We start from the raw sequence: 24891 nt of genomic DNA, 5'->3' as shown, positions 1-24891 counted from the left end.
GGGCGATAACATTCGGTTGTATTCAAACCGGTCATTCGTTGTTGTTTACATCCCTAGGTCAGTTCTGACTGTTGTGGCATGTGATAAAAATTAGTTTCTTTTCAGGAATGTCACAATTTTATATGAATCAAACAAAAGAAAGCACTCAGATTATGAGCGTAGAAATGACGTTTGATTGTGAAAAATCAAAAAAAAAAAAAATACCTTTTATGAATCATAGCTTGTTAGGAAGTATGAGACGGTGGTCGTGTTGATCAAGAGAAAATTTCCCCCACTATATATATATACATATATCATTGATAAATATATTATAACATGGGAAATAAACAGTCGCTTCGTCAATTCATGCATCAACCTAGTATGTTTTTATGTTTGAAGGCCGAATTCAGGTTCCGGCTGAACATGCGCATCGTGGAATGTTAGCATCGATTGAGAGATGTTGAGCATCTCATATATGTAATATATTACTTAAGGCATCGATATTAGTCTTCGCACATTGTAAAACTGAGAAAGTAGCCAACTTCCACCATCGTCGTTGACATCTTGTAGTAGTTTGTTGCTGGATGTATACATCAACCAGGTGGATGAAATGATTGAATAAGTCCATCTTGAGGGCCCCGGGGAGTGAGGTGATAAGAAATCATAGATTTTCAAAAATTTTCATAAAACCTTATCCCCATCATTTTGAAATGTTAATGTATACACAGACATATTTGTGTACATGTGTCTATACACACACCGATCCAGGATATAACCTTTGCTAATAACTATTTCTGTATGCGCATGCTCCAACTTACAGACTGCAATTGACAAAGGAACATAGATTATATTTTGATCGAATAAAGGCTTTCTAAAGAATAGTATATTTAGCTTGAAATATATAATTATCAAGAAAAAGTAGACATATTAACCTACTATACATGTACACACACACATTTAACGGTATGACACACCATTCATCAACGCTATTGCCTTCCTACCAATGACCACCACCACTGACTTCCTAACAATAGCTGTGATTTATACGAGGTATTTTTTGTGCATATAGTTTTCTTTTTTCAGCCGTCTTTTCTTCTCCCATCAATATTATGTTTGGTGATCCTTGTATTTAACATGTCACTTCCATATTTTTCTTTTGACCCTGCGCAGTGTCCACCTTGTTTATAATTAGGGGGTAGTTTTTTTTAATACGCTTAACATTCAGTTTTAGGGTTATTGCTGTTAATTATCTTCTAGTTTAAAGCTTTAAAAATTCTGTGTATTAACTGAATATTTTGTGTTTTTGCACGAAGATAACTAAGATTTATCGATATTGATTTTGAAAACTATTTTGAAATTTTGGATGCAAAAGGTAAGAGTGAGATTCGTAATGTCCACATTACATTATAACAATCAAAAAACATTTCCATGGAAAGACAGTGATTGAAATATGAGGTGGGGGAGGGGTTGTAGAAAAATGAAACTGAAAATTGCTTTCGGTTTTTCTCGAACGTTCAAAGTCAAACTGCGGTTCGCGGGACTTTCTGAATGGCATGTCAATGAAAAATTACCTTGAATTTTTTCTTTTTAGTAGTGAGGCCCACTTCTCAGTAAAGGTTGCCCATGCCAGATCTAAAACGTGAGGTGTCCAAAACACAACACACCCTGTATCGTTTTAGTTTTTTAAAAAAATTATAGTTACTACTAGCATACCCGTATCGTCAAAGTCTTGTTACTAATACCGTAAGATTGCAAACAGTGGAATAAACCATTGATTAGTGTTAGCAATCGCATAAATATATGTACATTCACATAATTGAAGTACTTCAACAATCAGATATGGTTGTGACGTCTCGGTTGAAAATATCCATATATATGGTAATCCTTCAGTATGGGAAATTAAAAAAGTAAATAAAAATTAAAGGGGAGATAAATAAGTCAATTTACTGTTAACGTATACACTGGATATAGCAGCCAAAACATGAACAAATGTCTTTCTCTTCGGTATAGAATTCCTCAGAATAAATTCGTGTAAATATGACATGAAAAATTATCTGACGTACCAAATTGACTTTATGTTTTCCACATTTTACATATGGACGTCCTTATTTGCTGGATCAACAAAATTCTCTTGATGCACAATCACTTTGCAAATGTACACACCACCATTTAGGCTTCCAATGTTTTTTATAGGCTTGCCAGCCATCGCTCACTATGTGACACTATTGTTTATCATTCTGTTGGTTTTGTGTCATTGTGAGTTTAAAGTATTTGATAAGCCTCTTTCCGCATGTAACGAATTACAGCAGTTTAACAAATATAGTGTTACACAATCTCAAATTGCCGTAATCTGTAAATATGTAGACTTCACACAATGTTGTAGGATGTAATTTTAATAGAAAATTAAGAAGTAAATGTTAATTGATCATATAAAAGATTGTATTTGCAAATATATGAATATTTTCTGTTGGATCTCCTATATCTTATGCTATTTTTTTATTATTTCAGACAATCTTTAGATGAATCCCTGAAAGGATGGACAGCTAAGTCGATCGCAGTGGAATTTAAACTCAGAATGTAAAGACAGACGAAATGCCACTAAGCGTTTTGCTTGGCATGCTAATGATTCTGCCAGCTCACTGTTTTAACACCAATTATAATTGAAAATCAATTATATGCAACACAAATTCAAATTAAAACAGTCTGAAAGGATTGATTTTCGTAACAATATGGAGCAAGAGACAGAAGAAACGTATAGACACAGTGATATTGTTAACATTTCAATTAAAAAAAATGAAACATCAATTGAAATTAACACTGAGTCTGAAAGGATTGATTTTCCTAGTAAGACACTGCAAGAGAAAGGAGAAGCATCTACGCACAGTGATAACTTTAGTATGTCAATCTCTCAAGCAAGTCCCAGAACTGCTCACACTACTATATATACAGGAGAGAAACCATATCATTGTGATGTCTGTGGTAAATCATTCTCTAAAGTGTATGCCCTAACTAAACACATACGTGTGCACACAGGTGAGAAACCATATCGCTGTGATGTCTGTGGTAAATTGTCCTCTACAAAGAGTGGCTTAGATGTACACAAGCGCATTCACACAGGTGAGAAACCATATCAATGTGATGTTTGTGGGAGATCGTTTTCTGGAAGAAGTAATTTAACAAAACACAAACATATTCATACAGGAAAGAAGCCATATCCCTGTGATATTTGTAGCAAATCATTCACCGAAAGAAATGCCTTAACTGTACACAAAAGCACTCATACAGGGGAGAAGCCATTTCAGTGTGAAATTTGTGGTAAATCATTCTCTCATGTTGATCTCTTAACTATGCATAAAAGCATTCATACAGGGGAAACACCATATCATTGTGATATTTGTGGTAAATTATTCTCTCGAAGTGGTGATTTAACTACTCACATACGTGTTCATACAGGAGAGAAACCACATCACTGCGATATCTGTGGTAAAACATTCTCTCATAGTAATGCCTTAACTATACACAAACGCATGCATACGGGAGAGAAACCATATTCTTGTGATATTTGTGGTAAATCATTCACTTCAAAGAGTAAAGTAACAGTACACAAACGCATTCATACAGGAGAGAAACCATATCACTGTGATATCTGTGGTAAATCATTCTCTCAAAGTAGTGACTTAACTACTCACAAATATATTCATACTGGTGACACACCATATCACTGTGATATCTGTGGTAAATCATTCTCTAGAAGAGGACACTTAACTACTCACAAATATATTCATACTGGGGGAAAACCTTATCTCTGTGATGTGTGTGGTAAAGCTTTTGCCTTACGTAGTGATTTAACTATACATATACGTACTCACACAGGAGAAAAACCATATCACTGTGACATTTGTCCTAAATCATTCTCTCAAAGTAGTGACTTAAATACACACAAACGCATTCATACTGGGGAGAGGCCATATCCCTGTGATATCTGTGGTAAATCATTCTGTCGAAAAAGTGGCTTAACTAAACACGAACATATTCATACACGAGATAAACCATAATTCTGTGATATCTATGGTGAATCATTTATTAGAAAGTATGTTACACAGGAAATATTGAATAATGAAAGAAGAGGTCACAACAGAGATGGTTTCTTGCAGTAGAGAAGCTATGTAGCCACTCACATTATAAATGAGTGGAGTGACCAGGATGGAAATGGAAATAAAATAGTGATGATTAAGTGTTGGAATGGAACTTTAAGGTATGAGGTGAGTTGAAGGGATGCGAACAGATGAACAGGGAGAACAACTGTTGAGGGATGATAAATGTATGTTAGATAAAAGGTAGGCAATGACTATAGAAATTGAGTAATATTGAGGTGGGTGGATGTAGTGAAAAATGGATAAGGGGTGGTTATCAATGATGCATCTATGTTTAGGTGAAGTAGGTGTGGAGAGAGAGATGACAAATAGTACAGAAAATAGTGAAGACCAAAACAATAATAATAATGATACAATAGACAGGGTAAGGATGAATGAAAGAGAGATTACATGTGCTTGGGTTGTCAACAAGGGAAGCAAGTGTAGTTTATTGGGGGATTGAGAAGTGTATGGTGGTGTATAAAATGAGATAATTTATTTGCACAGAAGGGTGATCCTTATAAAATGTGGGTATCGAAGGACAGTGCTAAGTACAAACAATGGAAGTCAAATGAATTGGTTCTGATTAATACAAAATGTAAATGGTATGAGAGTAAAGCTGCTGATGTATGTAGTTCTGCTCATGTTTAATTACAGCAATTAAATGCTGCTGGTTGTTAGGTAGTTGATAGGAGGATTGGTGATCAAGAGGTGGTGGGGATGGCCTGTAGAGGAAATTGCAAGTGAATTCTATGTATCTGTCTCATAATTCCTTAACTTCAAAGTTATATTTAATCCTGTCTCAGGTTCTAAAAGCTGCCAGTTCTAAGGAAACCAGTTCTATTATATATATATATACTAGATTACCCAAGCCATCAATAATGACAGTGGGTGTGGTACTAAACTTTGAAATAATTATCACATATTGACTTGTATGAGTGAATATAAAATTTTTCTTAGTGGATATATATATATATATAGTATTGAAAAATGTGCATGATGAATGTTGCTAGTTTGAGTATGAGGACATCAATAAAAATGCCAAAATAACTAGTAAAGAAGAAAATTATTCTCCAGATATACAGGCTTTGATAACTTTTAATATGTATGTCATAGTCAATGATTTACTCGTTATTCTACATTGTCATTTTCTATAATAAATGCTGCACCTAATTTCACAAATGTTCTATATGAATTCAAAACTACTATAATATATGCATATTTACCCATGAGTACATGATCTTACAAACAGGTTACGTACAACTTCTAGAAGTTTTCAAGGGACAGAAGGTTTAGTTTAAGCAAAATCAGCCCATTTACAATATTTATGACACATTCTGTGCAAGAGCTACAAAGGTATTCACATTCACTGCTAAAGTTCCTGAACATTAATATTTCTTATATAGATATGAGGAAGTACCAAAACACCTTGGCCGTCTAAATTTTCAACCTGTTATTAAAATATTTCTGATTTTTGTTCCACTTAAATCAAGTGTAAATAGGCTAAAGTTGAATATATGATTACTTTCAGTAAGTTGACTATAAAAGGTAGTAGTGGAATATATGAAATAAAGTGGTTGACAGTAAAATGACTATGAATACAAATACGTATAGTATTTTAAATATATATTGTTGACACATAGCATATTTCATATAATGATTAGATTTACTAGTGAGAAAAAGGAGAAAATCCAGTCAGAATTTATGAACATAAAAACTTTAGTTGAGCATTGTGAAACAAAGAAGAGCAGAATGAATTTCTGAATACAAAAAAAAATAAACATAATGACTCTAGCCTATGAGAATGATTCAGAAAGTAAATTATATATAACGTGAGACAAGCTCAACAACTTCAAATGATTAAGTATTACTCAAAGTTATACAGACAAATGACACAAAACAAGGTTATGTCTAAGCCCCAGTTGTTGCACTATTTTTCTCAGTGATGCTCAAGTATACCTTTAGTGAAAATAACACAGGTGTTAAATTCCAAATTTGGACCAGTGGTGGATTCTTCAACCATCAAGAGTTCAAAGCTAATCACATATACAGCCTAGCATCATTCAAGATCTTTTCACAGACGATACTGCTCCTGTAGAAACATCTTTTTCTTGAGGAAGCCCAGAAAATGTAAATCACTTTCTCTGTAGCAAGCAAATCTTTCAGGCTTACCATCAACAGGAGAAACAAAATGGCAGTGATCCACCAGTTGTGCTCTATGCCCAAAGAAATACCAGCTCCAAAACAAAATCCACCAATTCCCAGACACCTCTATAAAGGTTGACAAAAAGGATCTCATGTATGTGATATCATTTACAAATCTTGATAGTATGGTGAGTTCAAATGCCTCTACTGATGAGATAATTAATCATATAGGGAAAGCTACCAGTGCATTTGGCAAACTTCATTATTGCCTATAGAATGATAGGGATATAAAAGTAGACACAAAAGATACGGGTCTACAAAGCTGTTGTACTGATCACACTTAAAAATTAGAATCTTAGACTACATATAGATTGCACATCAACCAACTAGACATCTTTGCTGAACGTTGTCTTCAGGTAATTTGTGGTTACACTCTATGGGGGGGCAAAATATCAAATGCCAACCTCTTCAAATAGTGTAAAACTAGAAACTGAAACTTTTCTTATGCAATCACAACTATGCTGGTCTGGTCATGTCATCAGAATGACTGACAAAAGAATACCTAAAGTTTTCATGTATAGCCAGCCAGCTTGATAATGTACACAAATGTTGGACAACCATGGCTTAAGTACAACCTGAAGAGTTATCTTTCAACAATCGATATACCTACATGGTATTTGTAGAAAATTTTGTTAAAAAGTATTCATTTTCTGGATGTTATAAGTAACAAAGTCAGGGACATATATGCATCTGTAGTAATGTCCTTTTATTTATACATTTTTTTCATTTCATGTTTATTTCATTCATTCTTTGCAATGTTCTTAGAGAGTGTGTGTGTGAGAGAGTCTCACACACACAATGCAAAGCTTACAGATGGGCTGCTGAATTGAAATCTCTATGTTGCTTTGAGGGGAAGGTAAAACTTAAACTGCTTCCCCCTCTGTTGTTGGACTACTGTCATGTTTGTTTAAAAAAGAGAGTTATGACTGATAAAATAATGAAAGCAATATTTGCTAAGCATGTGAGCACTATTATACAAATAAATAATTAGACATAAAATATCATAAAAATTAGAATTGGGAATCAAATGTGAAAATATCAAATGGCTAGCAGAAAACCGCCAGGTGAGTGGTCTTTCTGCTAGTAATAATAATGGTTTCAAATTTTGCCATAAGGGCAGCCATTCTTTTTTTGGGTGGGTGGGGGGATGAGTCAATTACATCGACCCCTATGTTCAACTAGTATTTATTTTATTGACCCCAAAAGAGTGAAAGGTAAAATTGACCTTAGTGGAATTTGAACTCCAATCGGAGCGACAGGTGAAATACTATTAAGCATTTCATTCAGTGTGCTAACAATTCTGCCAGCTCATCAACAACTTTCGCTTCCAGGCAGATAAGGTGTTAGAGCAATGAAGGCTGGATATAGTAACCTTTAGGAGGGACAAACAAGAGTGCTTAATAACTGACGTGGCAGTGCCAGGAGATATATCATGAAAGACAGAGAAAAGCGAAGTTTCAAAAAAAGGGTTCCAGTATATATAAAAACATGTGCGTGTGTTCAAGAGGTGTCAATAAATTAGGTACAGACTACAAAGGAGAAGAACGAGAAAGAACACAAATTTGATTTACGATCTAACACTAAGACAACACAAGACGAATATAGACTAATAGGCATCAGGGATCACATTAAGCATCTATCAAAATACAGAGCGAATGATTCCAGTCACTTCAATGGAGAAAAAGCATCCAGTTTAGCCTCAAATAGTTATTCAAAAAAAGATTATTAATAGTAAAACAACAATGATAATTCTAGTCTACACACAAATTGGCATCCTTACATTCTCTTCCATACCACTTGTACGCAATATGTTTACACACTGGTAACAACACAGACCTATACGTTAGATACAGATGCAGGTAAGAATACATACACGGTCCCACACATGTATAAGCCCATGGACATGGTTACAAAATCAAAAAATAGCACAGCTCTCATGACTTTAGGAAACGTTTTTTCACACCTAGAAATACTGAAGCAGAGAATAAACTAACGCCAACACTGCACCTGATATTCCCCCTTTTTTTTAAATTTAATATCTCATTCACTTTTCTGTCTTTTTATACATTACTCTATGTACTGGGGTCTTTTCTTTTTGAACGGCAGTTTTCAACACAATTTCTAGTTAACTAAACACTTTTAAACTTCGTATACTGGTAGAATGTGTCAAAATAAAACATTTTTTTCTTTGCTTTCTTGAGAAAATTGTAATTTATAAGTTTAATGTAGTTTAATTTTTCGAATTTTAACCAATCCTATGGCCTCTATTGAGCTAAAATCAGTTGCTGCGTCTAAAACAGACACTAACCCTAACTTTTAGCCTTTCGTTTTTTTTTCTTAATTGTTAAATTAATTTAAGGATAACAATTAAGAAAAAAACGAAAGCAATGGAAAATAATTTTAATTTAACAATTAAGAAAAAAAAAACGAAAACAAAAACAAAACGAATAATTTTAGACACGCGTAACAACTAAATTGATTTAACATTTAAGAAAAAAAAAAACGAAAGGCTAAAATTTAGGGTCAGGGTGAGGGTTAGTGACAGAATGTTGTCTCAGTTTTAGACGCAGCAAATGATTTTAGCTCAATAGAGGCCATAAAGATCCCATATTCATTATGCACAGAATGTTATTTACGTCAATGGAGGTAATTGATTGGTCAAAATTGCCGAAATGCAAGAAATTTTAGACGAAATATGTTACAACCTATAGAATTTTCGGCTCGCCGAATTGCTCAATAAAGCCAAGAGAAAATGATGTTTTATAAACACATTCTACCAGTATACGAAGTTTAAAACTTTTTGGTTACCTAGAAATTATGTTACAAAGTGCCGTCCAAAAGGAAAAGATCCCAGATTCGTATTCCTCGTAGCCGAAAAGTGGGGGATGGTATCGAAAAAAAAAATCATTTTAAACGGGTGGTTTTAGTGGGGGACAGAAGTCTTACCAATAGCGTGTTCCTGTATAAAAAAAACCCCAAAAGGTCGCAAAGGATTTTTACTTCCGCCTAACGGTAAATTTTGTAATATGGAAATAAGAAAAGTGTACGTATTCTACGTATCTTTTTCCTTTTAATCCTCAATCTCGAATTAAAATCAAAATACCTAATTTCATGTCAATATTATGAAGAAATGGTTACCTCCCTTGTAAGAGCTACCATCACTAAGGAAACAACGTGTACATGTATTTATATGTGCGCGTGATTTATTAAAATAATAATCATAATAAACAAAGAAAGATAATTGGCATTTTCAGCTTTAAAAAATATGCATGTGTGCCAGTAAAATGACTGACATTATTATGGAATGCAAATCTGCAAACTGTATAGATGTGTGTGTATATATATATATATGCACGTTTACATATATGTATGTTTACGTGAAGGTGTTTCAGGACATTTGCTAACGAACATGCCTTTACGCGCATGCTCCGACTTCAGCCTGCCATTGTCTAAGAAAGATAGTCAATAATATTTCAATCGAACAAAGTCTTAAGAATAATATATTAATTTGAAATAATTATCGAAAAAGAAAAAAGAATATTTACCTATCATATATTCATACACTCAGATATATATATAACGGTAAGACTTCTCTGTTGATCAACTCCATTGTCTACCTACCAGTGACCACCACCACTGATTCGTAATAACTGATTTATACGTGGTATCTTTCATGTTTTCTTCATTCAATCGAGTTTTCTCGACCTCTTACTATAATGTTCTGTGATCTTTGTACTTAATGTTTTGTTATTATTTTAATACTATGTAGTATTCACTTTGTTTATAATTTGGGGGATATTTTAAATTCAATTAACATTTATTTTTAGTGTTGTTGCTGTTAACTTACCTTCCAATTTAAATAATTTGTACTATTTTCGATTACTGTTTACAATATTACCAGGAAACGAAATTTTTAAAAATGTAGTGCAACGGGTACAAAAAAAAAATATCTAGGAAACAAATATGAAAACAAAAATGCGCGGAAAGCAATGAGATGAGGAGAGGACTTCGGAAAATTCACAACATCCGAGTTTCTCCCCCATAACTTTTAGGAAAATGTTTTTTTTTTAATGAATTTCATATAAATACCTTTCAAGCGACATACATTAGTTATAAAATCTTTTCTGAGGAGGTAGGGAGAGGAAGGACTTGGGAAAATTCACAAGATCCGAAGTTTTCGCCCTTAACTTTGAGGAAAATATCTATTAATACCTTTCAAATTACATGCATTATGGATGCATAATGTGTCGTAAACCCCTTATTTTTGTTCGGAAAAAATGGGTGGGTGAGGGCAAAAAATGCGTTTTGAAGGTGATGTGCAAAACTGCGTTAGTCTCTTTTCTTTACCCATAGTTTAAGATAACATTTTGCAGAAATACGTTTTCTAGAGTGTAGATTACACTAGATTACAAATTCTAGATCTTTTCGGTTTGAACGGCAGATTTTTCTAGCGGTGTCATATGAAATTGTCACCCATAATTATGACCCCAGTATCGATCTATTGCATTTCAATCTGTTTTAGGGTTAGGGGTATGGGAAGGGTATCTTTTTTTCTTCACAAATGTAAATAAACCCAATGTGTTTCTTAAACGGGGGACATATTCATACGGCACAGAATGTTTTTTACCTCAATAGACGTCAGTGATTGGTTGAGATTGCAGAAATTGAAGAAAAAAAGACAACAGATATCTTACAAACTATAGAATTTTCTCAATAAAGCCAAGAGAAAAAGATGTTTTATAAACACATTCTACTAGTATACGAAGTTTAAAATTTTTTAGTTACCTAGAAATTATGTTAAAAACTGCCGTTCAAACCGAAAAGATCCTAAATTCAAACACGTTTGAAAAGAATAATAGGTGAAAATGCTAAAGTTATAAAAATCAATGGTAACGACGTCTGGACAAGAGAGAAAGAATGATAGAAAATCTTCACAAAAACCACATGGTTCTGGGTTCAGTCCCACTGCATGGCACCTTGGGCAAGTGTCTTCTATAGCCTTGGGCCAACCAAAGCCTTGTGAGTGGATTTGGTAGACGGAAACTGTGCAAACTTTAAAAGCTATTAACTTATTTATTAATTAATGGCAAGAATGAATTTCATTTCCATAATTAGCCTACAAAACTACATCAATACACCAAATTGAAATCAGTGGGAACAAACCTGAATAAATTGAAAAGTGAAAGCCAAACAAAAGATCCATAATCTATAAATATGTAGACTTCACACAGGATTGTATGATGTAATTTTAGTAGAAAATTAAAAAGTAAATGTTGATTGGATCATGTAAAAGATTGTATTTACAATATATCAATGTTTTCTGCTGATGGATGTCTACATTTAATTAACTCATATATCTTATACTATTTCTATATTATTTCAGATTATCAAAAGTCATTGGTCTGAAAGAATTTGTTTAGATGCATCACCAATATTTATTTATCATTTTAAGACTGAAGGAAGTTGTGATACCAAATAAATATGGTTCTGTTTGGATAAATCTGTGGTGGAATATCTGGGAAATGTATTTTCCAAAGTGAGATTAGTAGCTTAGAATATATGCAGAGATTTGCATTTTCATTGAACTTGGAGAAGTGAACAAAGAAGTGCAAACCATCTCCATATATAAACAAAGATCAAAGTTGATGGAAATATCGAAGAAACAGTAAAAAATAAAATATAGGAACTGGTGAGAGAAAAAGAATTATGGAAAAAGAATTCTATGAGACACCAATTAAAATTGAAAATGAATTATGCGGGACACCGATTATAATTAAAAATGAATTATATGAGACACCAGTTAAAATTAAAACAGAGTCTGAAAGGATTGGTTTTCATAATGAATTGCAGCAAGAGACAGAAGAAACCTCTACACACAGTAATATTTTTGGTATATCAATCTCTGAAACAAGTCCTAAAGCTGCTCACAGTTCTATTCATGCAGAAAACAAACCACATTGTGATATCTGTGGTAAATCATTCTCTAACAAAAATGCCCTAACTACACACAAACGCATCCATACTGGAGAAAAGCCATATCACTGTAATATCTGTGGTAAATCATTCTCTCAAAATAGTGCCCTAACTGTACACAAACGTACTCATACAGGGGAAAGGCCATATCACTGTGATATCTGTGGTAAATCTTTCTCTCAAAGAAATAATTTAACTATACATAAAAGCATTCATATAGGACAGAAACCATATTGTGATATCTGTGGTAAATCTTTCTCTCAAAGAATTCATCTAACTTTACATAAAAACATCCATACAGGTGAGAAGCCATATTCTTGTGATGTCTGTGGTAAATCATTCTCTGCAACAGTTCACTTAACTTCACACAAGATTGTTCATACGAAAGAAAAACCACACCACTGTGAAATCTGTGGTAAATCATTTTCTGCACTAGCTCACTTAACTACACACAAAATTGTTCATACAGGAGAAAAACCTTATCACTGTGAAGTCTGTGGGAAATCCTTCTCTCAAAGAATTCACTTGACTTTTCACAAAAGCATACATACAGGACTAAGACCATATTCTTGTAATTTCTGTGGTAAATCATTTTCTCGAAATCAAGACTTAACTAAGCATAAACGCATTCATTCTGGAGAAAAACCATTTCCCTGTGAAATCTGTGGCAAATCATTCTTTACAAGGAGTGATTTAAATAAGCACAAGCGTGTTCATACAGGGGAGAAGCCATATCAATGTAATATCTGTGGTAAGTCATTTTCTGGTAGTAGTCACTTAATTACTCACAAACGTACACATACAGGAGAGAAACCATATCACTGTGATATCTGTGGTAAATCATTCTCTGAAGGAAGAACCTTAACTACTCACAAACGTATTCATGCTGGTGAGAAGCCTTATTCATGTACTATTTGCAGTAAATCCTTCTCTGATAGAAATGCATTAAATAAACACAAACAGATTCATACAGTAGAGAAGCAATACCAATGTGATATCTGTGGTAAATCGTTTTCTGGAGATAGTAACTTAATTGAACACAAATTTATTCATGCAGGAGAAAAGCAATATTCATGTGATATTTGTAGCAAATCATTCACTGATAAAACTGCTTTTACTATACACAAGGGCACACATAGTTATGAGAAGCCATATCATTGTGATATCTGTGGTAAATTTTTTTTGGAAAGCCGGAACTTAACTACCCACATACGTATTCATACTGGAGAAAAGCCATATCACTGTGATATTTGTGGTAAATCATTTTCTGGAAGGAGTAACTTAACTACTCACAAGAGAGTACATACAGGTGAAAAGCCGTATCGCTGTGATATTTGTGGAAATTCATTCTCTCGTAGAGATGTTTTAACTACACATGAACGAATTCATACAGGAGAGAAGCCATATCATTGTGATATCTGTGGTAAATCATTCTCTCATCGAAATGTCTTATCTTCACACAAACGTATTCATGCAGGACAGAAGTCATATAGCTGTGACATCTGTGGTAAATCATTCTCTCATGCAGGAACCTTAACTAGTCACGAACATATTCATTCTGAAGAGAAGCATTATCCATGTGATAAATGTAGTAAATCATTCACTGATAGGAATGCCTTAACTATACACAAATTCATTCATAGGAACGAGAAGCCATATCGTTGTGATATCTGTGGTAAATTATTTTTAGAAAACCGTAACTTAACTACCCATATATGTACTCATACAAGGGAGAAGCCATATCACTGTGATATTTGTGGTAAATCATTTTCTGGAAGGAGTAACTTAACTACTCACAAGCGTATACATACAGGTGAGAAGCCATATCGCTGTGATGTTTGCGGTGACAAGTTTGCTCGAAGAGATGTCTTAACTACACATGAACGAATTCATACTGGAGAGAAGCCATATCATTGTGATATCTGTGGTAAATCATTCTCTCATAGAAATGTCTTAAATAATCACAAGCATATTCATGCAACAGAGATACCATATAGTTGTAATATCAGTGATAAATCATCCTCTCAAACAGAAACCATAACTACTCAGAACCATACTCATACAGAACAAGAACAATATCAATGTGATATTTGTGGTAAATCATTCCATAGAAGTAGTTACTTAATTTCTCATAAACGCAGTCATACTGGGGAGAAACCATTTTCATGTGCTATTTGTGGTAAATCATTCTCTCATAGAAATGTCTTAAGTAGACACAAGCGGATTCATACAGGAGAGAAGCCATATCACTGTGATATCTGCAGTAAATCATTTTCTAGAAGTAGTAGTTTAACAAAACACAGCTATATTCATACAGGAGATAAACCATATCCTTGTGACATCTGTGGTAAATCCTTCTCTGGAGGTAATGACTTAAGTACTCATATACGTATTCATACTGGAGAGAAACCATTTCAGTGTGATATTTGTAGTAAATCATTCACTCGCAAACATATCTTAACTATGCATAAAAATATTCATACAGGGAAGAAACCTTATGATTGTAATATCTGTGGTAAACCATTCTCTCGAACAGGTGATTTAACTAAACATAAACGTATTCATACAGGAGAGAAACCACATCACTGCGATATCTGTGGTAAACCATTCTCTCATAGTAATGCCCTAACGATACACAAACGCATGCATACAGGAGAGAGACCATATTCTTGTGATATTTGTAGTAAATCGTTCACTTCAAAGAGTAAATTAACTGTACACAAACGCATTCATACAGGAGAGAAACCGTATCATTGTGATATCTGTGGGAAATCATTCTCTCAAAGCAGTGACTTAACTACTCACAAATTTATTCATACAGGTGACACACCATATCACTGTGATGTCTGTGGTAAATCATTTTCTAGAAGGGGTCACTTAACTACTCACAAGTATATTCATACTGGAGGGAAACCATATCTCTGTGATATCTGTGGTAAATCATTTGCGCTAAGTAGTGAGTTAGCTAAACATATGCGTACTCACACAGGAGAAAAGCCATATCCCTGTGATATTTGCGGTAAATCATTCTCTCGAAGTAGTTACTTGATAACACATAAACGCATTCATACTGGAGAGAAACCATATGCCTGTGATATCTGTGGTAAATCATTCTCTCAGGGAAGTAGCTTAACAACTCATAAGCAAATTCATACAGGAGAGAAACAATAATTCTGTGGTGTATCATTCTCTTGTAATCATTTCTTACATACACCTGTATTTCTTCATGCAAAAAAAGTAAATATTAATGTAAAAAGGTATCCCCTGGAAAAGTATCTAACCATAAGTATATTCACATAGGAAAGAAAATAAAGCAGTGTGATAAGCTCCCAACACTATCATCATCATCATGAACATCCATTCAATGCTGGCATGGATTGAAGAGTTTGAGGGGATTTGATCAGTTTGAGACAGCATCATGTGCCAATGTTTGCTATGGCATGATTTTTCTGCTGGATTGTCTTTTTAATGCCATGCACTTTACAGAGTATACTGAGTGCTATTTTCATGACACCAGCTCTTGTCAGATTTCCACACACCCTGCAAGACCAAAATCCTTTTTAATTGAGTGGAGCTACAGTTGAGAGAAAGGGGGAATAACCTTATGCTAGGATATGAGGGAGCAGAGCAGAATGAGTTTGTTGCTGTGAAGGAGATCTCACGTTATAGAATACTAGGTGGGAATGATTGGATGGAACTGGAAAGTGATAAAAATAATGGTAATGAGGTGCTAGGGTAGATTTTTTTCAATACAAAATGAGTAGAAATGAGTGGGGACAGAAATATAGGGAATGTTAATGGTTACAGCTTGCAATATGGAGAGTAAGAGACGGTTGCAGATTTGTGAATGGATAATGGTATGAATGTAAGTGTTGTGGAATGATGTGTCGGAAGGAAGTTGGAGAATGTATGTAGAGTATGGCACTTAAGTGGTGGGGATAATCAATGATATATATCAGTTTAGGGGAGAATAAGAGATAAGTGAAGAACAGCATAATAATAATAATAGACATGGGTAGGGTGAGAGATGACATCTTGTTGGGTAGGTTGCAAGAATGTGACAAGAGAAGCAGGTGTAATGCATGGGGAGAGTGTAGGATATATATAGTGGTGGAGAAGGAGAGATAATTTGGTGGCACAGAAGGGTGATCAATGTAAAATGTTGGTGGAGAAGGACAGTATTAACAATGAAAATGGACATCAAGTGAAATGATTCTGGGTAGTGAGAAAGATAAATGGTTTCAAGAAAAAGCTTAAAGCATGCAGTTAAGCAGGTGATAGTGGAGTGAGGTCTGTGATTGAAAATGATGAGTGGTGGAAGTAGTTTGAGAAGGAAATTGGGTGAGGGGCCTAGTTGTGCTTCTATATACATTGTCTTCAGAGTTTCAGTTTCATTGGGATGGGTTGGGGTTTTTAAGTATTGCATGTTGCCAGTCATTCCAGTATTCTGTCATCTCTGCCATAAGGTTAAAGATCCTGGTACCAGCTTTCATTATCTTGTCCTATATCTTCCTCTTCTACAGATTCTATTCTCATGAAGTGATTGGCACTTCTGTCCTCATTCATATGCATCACATACCTATAAAAGTACTCTTTTCTTTCTTGCACACCATATCTGCTTCTCATGCCCAGTTTTTTTTCTCAATACATTTGTACTTTGCCATTCATGTACACTTAACATTGCACATTTAATGGAGCATACTAGCTCAATTTAAAGCCCATTTCTCACTACTTGCTACATTGTAATTCTGTCACAAGCATCATATGCTTTTGCCTTCATTCTGAGGAAAAAATACCTTTGTTGCTAGCAGTGGTAGTAACTCACTCAAGTTTTTTCAACCTTTTCTTACTCTGAATACTACACTTTAAGGGCAACCACCTCCCCTGCTAATTATGTTTCCTTAGTAAAAACATATATACTCAATATATTTGATGTCTAATTTGCTTATCCCAATAATTGCTTCTATACCTGCTCAACCTGATGCCTCTTGCAGCCTTTCTTTAACCTTGTGGAATGATCCCCTGTAAAGACATCAGAATCTAAGTTGAATACTACTAAGTGTCTTCTATACAGAGAATACCTGGATCTCATCTATGAACTATATATATATATATATATTAACAAAGAAAATAGAATAACACTTTTTATTGCATAATCCTCTAATTGTTTCATCACCATTCTACCAGAAAATCATTGCTTAAATATTATATAAATGAAATAATACATCATATCAATATTATTCCAGCGGTACTGTGTATCAACTAACAACTTGCAGTTTGCTCAACCAAACCTTATTCCACAGAATATATGCCTCACATTGATAATGTTATAATTATTTCATTAGCATATAACAGAACAATGACACACACACAAACATGCATACAAATGCATGCGCAGATAAGGATACACATCTTAGAAGAACAGAATGGAGAAAGAGGAGCAAGAGCACACAAAAACGAAAAGTGTCGCTGAAGAGGTCACAGATGTGTGAAGAAAGCTTTCAGACATAAACAAGCAAAGCCATTGCTTGAAAGATTCATTGTAATGAGTCATTGGCAATGCGAAGTGAGGCCGTTGCTGGAAAGAATCATTGATAATGTAACACACAAGCATACACACACAACATCCTAACAACTATTAATCACGCACATACACACTCACAAATGTGCACACATATACACACACCATCCTACCACAATAAACCCTGGGACCAATCAAAAACAACCCACACAGAGAAACAAACACATGTATATACACACACCATTCTGACCTCTCAGACCAGTCCCAAAAAACACTGAACCTTGAAAGACTAGAGAGAAACAATAAAAATTTCCTTTCAATTCCACATTGCTCCTCCTTCCCTCCACCCAAACCAATCTCCTACGCTGTCCCCTACAATAGTAGTCTGCCTTTATTTAGCTTCACAGAAAACAAAAAATGGTAAAACAGGTCATTTTATCTCAAATTCTTTGTAAACTAAATATACCACCAAAATATGACCTTTTTGAACTTACAATTTTCTGTGTATATATATATAGATACTTCCAAACAAACATGATTTTTAATGAAATCCTAATATTTTCAATGAATTTTTTAATATTTTCTCAAGATTTTTCCTTGTAAACTGTTTTAACATTTTTCTTATTATTATCGAAGAATGTATATATATATATTGTAATAATTTGTGACAACCTGTACTTAACACAACAAAGTTTTTACAAAACTTTTACATTTTACTTTTGACAATCTTTTTGTAAAAAAGTGAAACCAGTCAAATGAATAAACACCTTTAAAATTGCATTTTCAAACCTTCTTTCATATATATTTCCACTCATGCAGTATCCTACAACCTCACTTTGTTGAATATATATATATAAATGGTAAGAAATTCTTGGGATAGCTCAACTGTAGGTCTTCAAAGGGGAAACCACCCTCAGGTAAGTGTTTCAGCAGTTAACTTTTTATACTGAAAGTGAAACAGGCCACATCCTAGTCATTACTCATGGGTGTCCTTCTGCTAACACTTTTTAACAACTGGAATGTCAGAGACAAGTTGTGCATTTACATATATATGCATATACACATATATAGTTTACTGTTCAATTATATGTAGGATAAACTAAAAAAGTACTCCATCCGGTGAGAGAGAAATATAATTGAATATAAACGGTATGAAAATGTGAGCTACTTATAGTTTCATGCCATGTAGATATGGTAATTTGGTAGATTTATATAATGTACCTTGAATATTCAAGCAATCTTTCAGGATGCTGTTATATGAGAAAATACATTTTCATAGTCGGGCAACTGCAAGAAAGCTATTTAGCGAAGAATAAGCTGTTGTTCTTGGTATTTGTTGATCTAGAGAAATCCTACAATAAAGTACCTTGCTATGAAATATGGTGGTCTCTAAGGAAGCTAGGGATAGATTAACAGTCTGTGAAAGTGGTACAGGCCATGTGCAGGGGCACTGTGATTAAGTTAAGTGTTAATCACAAGTACAGTGATGAATTTAGTATACATGTAGGTGTACATCAAAGCCTGGTTCTTGGGACCCCTCCCATTCATCATCATCATTCAGGTTATAACAAGAATGGAAACTACCATATACCTATTTTCTTGCTCTCATACCAGAATCTCTAACCAAACTGGGAAAGATATTCCAGGTGAGGAAGCAAAAGCTGGAATTGAAGGGTGTTAAAGTTAACTTAGAGAAGACCAAGGTCTTAGTAAGCAAGAAAACAGACAGGAATCTATCCACTTCAGGTAAATGACCCTACTTGATATGTAGGAATGGTGCAGGCACGAATTCCATGTAGTGCACCCAGTCCAAGCTATGGACACACAGGAAGATTATCAGAAAAAAGTGCTCATGTGTGGAAGATGTACAGGAGCTATAAAGTCTACAGATACATTTCACAAATGCCCCCAGAGGCTCTCTAAAGGTTCTAGCTAATTGCTGTTAACTTCATTAGCAGTGGAGGGGGTGTTCTGAAAGTGTAATTGCTAGAACAGAACCAAAGAATTCATAGAGCTTTTACCTCTGTTGACAACCAAAGGTCTCTCTTTCTACAAACTGCAATGTTAAATGGTAGTGACACATGGGCTTTAAATGCAAGGAACATGCAAAGACTAGTATTGAAAGCCAATCTTAAGCTACTGAGGAGAGGATGACAAAGGACCAAGATATCTAGTGTCTTGCTTTGCTTAAGAAAATCTGGTCACCACAACTATCAATATCCTAAAACCTTGGTAAATGTTTGTATTCCATTTTCCTTGCTTGCTCGAGAAACCCGAGTCCGTATGTATCACACCAGGCTAGAGATGGGAACAATGATTTTCCCTTCGCAAATACTGATCGGGCACAGTGTGTCGTTAGCCAGCTGGAGATGTCTTACTGGGGTTATAAACTCCAGTAGTATCATCCCATGAGTCTGTCACATTTAGGTGGCAAATATACTTCATGATGTTGTGCTGCTACTAGTTACATCTCGCTCAGAGATTTATTATTGATATATATATAAGGGGGAGATAAATATGACTTCTCTCAAAAAATGAACGGTAACAAACAGATTTGCTCTTTTTACAACACTTGCAGTAACATTATTTCCCATCAGTAACGTCATTACATGTTGTAAGGCCACATGGCGATTTACAATTTTCACAGGCGTACATATTCATAAATAGTCGATACCGTGCCGACCACTGAAGAATGTTGTCTCCAGCGTTTCCTAATTGAATGACAGTCCACGAGTCCTCAAAGATTGATTCATCCCTTGCTTCCTTTTACTACTTATCTCCCCCTTAATTATTTACTTTTTTTAACCAAACAGAAAAATCATATATATATACATATTTTATATATATATATATATATATATACACACGCACACACATTCATACGCAGTTTTACATTACAGTAAAAATGACAATCTTTACCAATACATCGTTATATCGTTATGCGCATGCTCAACCGGATATTAATTTAGGACGGCCATCGATGAAGGAAATTTAGTTTATACTTGGCTCGAATCGAGTCTTTCTAAAGAATAATTTATGTAGCATAAATTTAAATGATTAAAATGCTGTAATATTTGCCTACTATATATACACGATATAAATATACTTATAACAGAAACCCTTCTCCATTGATGAACATACATGACCACCACCACTGACTTTCTAATAAGGTATTTTTTTTCATATTTTCTTCCTTGAATCGCCTTTTCTAATATCAATATAATGTTTGGTGATCTTTAAATGTAACATGTCACTTCTATATTTTCAAGTCTGCCACCTTTACAGATTGTAAGTTGGCTGATATTGATTTTTTCAAAATGATGCCTTTTATGGTAACCTAAGTCCATGAAGCTTGTCATACCCTTTATGGAAATATGATTAGGCTGTGGTTTCTAAACTAGGAATCTATAAAAGGTTATTCTAATCTAGACAGAACTTGCTACAAGCTTAACAACAGACCAATAATGAGTGATTTTTTTTTTTTTGCAGAGAACTGAATGTTATTGTTTACTATTGTAAATATGTAAATTTCATAGAATATTGTAGGGTATATTTTGTATAGCAATTTAAGAAGTAAAGATGAATGCATATATTTACAATGTATCAATTTAGAAATGTGTATTTTCTTCTGTAAATCTCATTTTTGACTATCCCTGATATCTTATACTATTTCTTTATTATTTCAGAATACTAGATATCATTGTCATAAAAGAATTTCTTTAGATGCATCATCAGTATTTATCATTTAAAGACTAAAGAAAGTTGTGATACCAAACAGATATGATCCTGTTGATATAATCTGCAGTGGAATATCTGGAAATATTTTCTCTGAAGTGAGATTAGTTTCGCATATAAACAGAGATTTGCCTTCTTAATGAACTTTTAAGAAATTAATAAATAAGTATGAACCATCTTCAGATATCAACAAAAATCCAAATTGATGGAAATATAGAAGTGGGAGTTAAGAATAACTCAATGTAAGTAGTGGTGAGAGAAGAATTATGGAAAATGAATTCCATGAGACACCAATTGTAGTTAAAAATGAATTATGTGAGACACCGATTATAATCAAAAATGAAGTATGTGAGACACCATTTAAAATTAAAACAGAGTCCGAAAGAATTGATTTTCCAGATGATCCTCTGCAAAAGACAAGAGAAACATCTTGCCATAATGATATCTTTGGCATATCAATCTCTCAAACAAATCCTATAACTGCTCACAGTACTATCCATACAGGAGACAAGCCATATCATTGTCATATCTGTGGTAAGTTATTCTCTAACAAAAGTGCCCTAACTGTTCACAAACGCACACATACAGGAGAGAAGCCATATCATTGTGATATCTGTGGCAAGTCATTCTCTAACAAAACTCCCTTGACCGTACATAAACGCACTCATACTGGAGAGAAGCCATATCACTGTGAAGTCTGTGGTAAATCGTTTTCCACAAAAGGACACTTAACTTCACATAAAATCATTCATACAGGAGAAAAACCATATCATTGTGATGTTTGTAGTAAATCTTTCTGTACAACAAGTCACTTAACTGCACATAAACTCATTCACACAGGAGAGAAGCCATATGACTGTGATATCTGTGGCAAATCATTCTCTGCAACAGCTGATATAACAAGACACAAAATTATTCACACAGGAGAGAAGCCATATCACTGTGAAGTCTGTGGGAAATCCTTCTCTCAAAAAATTCACTTGACATTTCATGAGAGCATTCACACAGGGGTAAGACCATATTCTTGTAATTTCTGTGGTAAATCATTCTCTCGAAATCAAGATTTAACTAAACACAAACGCATTCATACTGGAGAAAAACCATTTCACTGCGATATCTGTGGTAAATCCTACTCTACAAGTAGTGATTTGAATAAACACAAGCGTGTTCATACTGGGGAGAAGCCATATCACTGTGATATATGTGGTAAATCATTCTCTGGAAGTAGCAATTTAAATACTCACAAACGTATACATACAGGTGAGAAACCTCATCGCTGTGATATCTGTGGTAAATCATTCTCTGGAACAGGATCTTTAAATGTACATACACGTATTCATACGGGGGAAAGGCCCTATCGCTGTGATATCTGTGGTAAATCATTTTCTGGAACAGGAACTCTAACTATTCACAAACGTATTCATACAGGTGAGAAGCCATATTCATGTACTATTTGCAATAAATCATTCACTGATAGAAATGCCATAACTCAACACACAAGGATTCATACTGGAGAAAAACCATTTCATTGTGAAAGCTGTGGTAAATTTTTCACTACTAGTAGTAGCTTAAATAAACACAAACGCATTCATACAGGAGATAATTTATATCACTGTTATATCTGTGGTAAATCATTCTCACATAGAAATGCCTTGACTATACACAAACGGAGTCATAAAGCTGAGAAGCCATATCATTGTGACATCTGTGGTAAATTATTTTTACAAAGTCGTAACTTAACTATCCACATACGTACGCATACAGGAGAAAAGCCATATCACTGTGATATTTGTGGTAAATCATTCACTGCAAGAAGTAATTTAACTACTCACAAACGAATTCATACAGGCAAGAAGCCACATTGCTGTGATGTGTGTGGTAAGTCATTCTCCCGTAGAGATGTCTTAACTACACACCAACGAATTCATACAGGAGAGAAGCCATATCATTGTGATATCTGTAGTAAATCATTCTCTCGGAAAAATGTCTTAACTAATCACAAACGAATTCATACAGTGGGCAGGCAATATCACTGCAATATCTGTGGTGAGTCATTCTCTGGAAATAATGACTTTACTACTCACAAACTTATTCATACAGGCAAGAAGCCACATTCATGCACTATTTGTGATAAATCATTCACTAATAGAAGTCTCTTAACTAATCACAAACGAAGTCATAATGGAGAGAAGCCATATTGTGATATCTGTGGTAAATCATTTTCTACAAGTGGTAGCTTACATATACACAAGCGCACTCATACAGGAGAGAAGCCATATCACTGTGATGTGTGTGGTAAATCTTTCTCTTTTAGTGGTAATTTAACAAAACACAAATTTATTCATACAGGAGACAAGCCATATCCATGTGATGTGTGTGATAAATCATTCTGTCATAGAGCTGCCTTAGTTATACATAAATGTGTTCATACAGGTGAGAAGCCCTATCACTGTGATATTTGTGGTAAATCATTCTCCCGAACTGGTGATTTAACTAAGCACAAACGCATTCATACTGGGGAGAAACCACATCATTGTGATATCTGTGGTAAATCCTTCTCTCATAGTAATGCTTTAATTATACACAGACGCACACATACTGGAGAGAAACCATATGCTTGTGATATTTGTGGTAAATCATTCATTTCAAATTGTAAATTAACTATACATGTACGCATTCATACAGGAGAGAAGCCATATCACTGTGATATCTGTGGTAGATCATTTTGTAAAAGTAGTGACTTAACTACTCACAAATTTATTCACACAGGAGACACACCATATCACTGTGATATCTGTGGTAAATCATTTGCTAGAAGAGGTCACTTAACTACTCACAAATATGTTCATACTGGAGGGAAACCATATCTCTGTGACAGCTGTGGCAAATCATTTGCTCTAGCAAGTCTATTAAGTAAACATATGCGTACCCATACAGGCGAAAAGCCATATCACTGTGATATCTGTAGTAAATCATTTTCTCGAAGTAGTTACTTGGTAACACACAAATGCATTCCTACTGGAGAGAAATCATAAGATTGTGTTCTCTGTGGGGTATCATTCTCTCGAATTTGTGACATAATTCATAAATATATTCATATAGGAGACCAGCCTTAACCCTGTGCAATGAATGGCAAATAATTCTCTCAAAAGTATCACTGAATTATTCATATGAAAGACTAATATTTTGATGTAAAATGTTATAAGATATGTAACTATAATATAAATGTATTGGAAAAAGTAAGAAAGTACAGTAGTGTGATAACCACCAATAATTATGTGATACATAACCAGAAATAAGTACATTAATGAGATAAATTGTCAATAAAAGCATTCTTTCAAAATA

General features: G+C 34.3%; 2 protein-coding genes across 5 annotated transcripts in view; one reads left to right on the top strand and one right to left on the bottom strand.

Annotated features, from left to right (window-relative positions):
• LOC115222936 (zinc finger protein 98-like) overlaps positions 1–24891 on the bottom strand; it is a 61902-nt gene that overhangs the window by 2388 nt on the left and 34623 nt on the right. Inside the window, exon 1 of one of the 4 annotated variants that reach the window (XM_036511797.1) lies at positions 1551–1838. The exons of 1 other annotated variant lie outside the window; for it this stretch is intronic. The gene's annotated coding sequence lies outside the window, so the exon portion shown is untranslated. Of the gene's footprint in view, positions 1–204; positions 742–1550; positions 1839–24891 lie in introns of those variants that run through there. 2 more of the 4 variants (XM_036511798.1, XM_029793337.2) reach the window with 2 other exon arrangements.
• On the top strand, positions 800–24891 carry LOC115222793 (zinc finger protein 208-like). The gene is made up of 5 exons (XM_036511770.1): positions 800–1029; positions 2488–3987; positions 13651–14425; positions 14678–15458; positions 21783–24891. Exons 2-5 carry the CDS (start codon positions 2655–2657, stop codon positions 24579–24581), a joined length of 5688 nt encoding a protein of 1895 aa, XP_036367663.1. The 5' UTR covers positions 800–1029; positions 2488–2654; the 3' UTR covers positions 24582–24891.

This window comes from Octopus sinensis, linkage group LG21 (genome assembly GCF_006345805.1).
Source record: "Octopus sinensis linkage group LG21, ASM634580v1, whole genome shotgun sequence".
NCBI classification, from domain to species: domain Eukaryota; kingdom Metazoa; phylum Mollusca; class Cephalopoda; order Octopoda; family Octopodidae; genus Octopus; species Octopus sinensis.
This window is presented reverse-complemented; position numbering and strand designations above follow the sequence as displayed.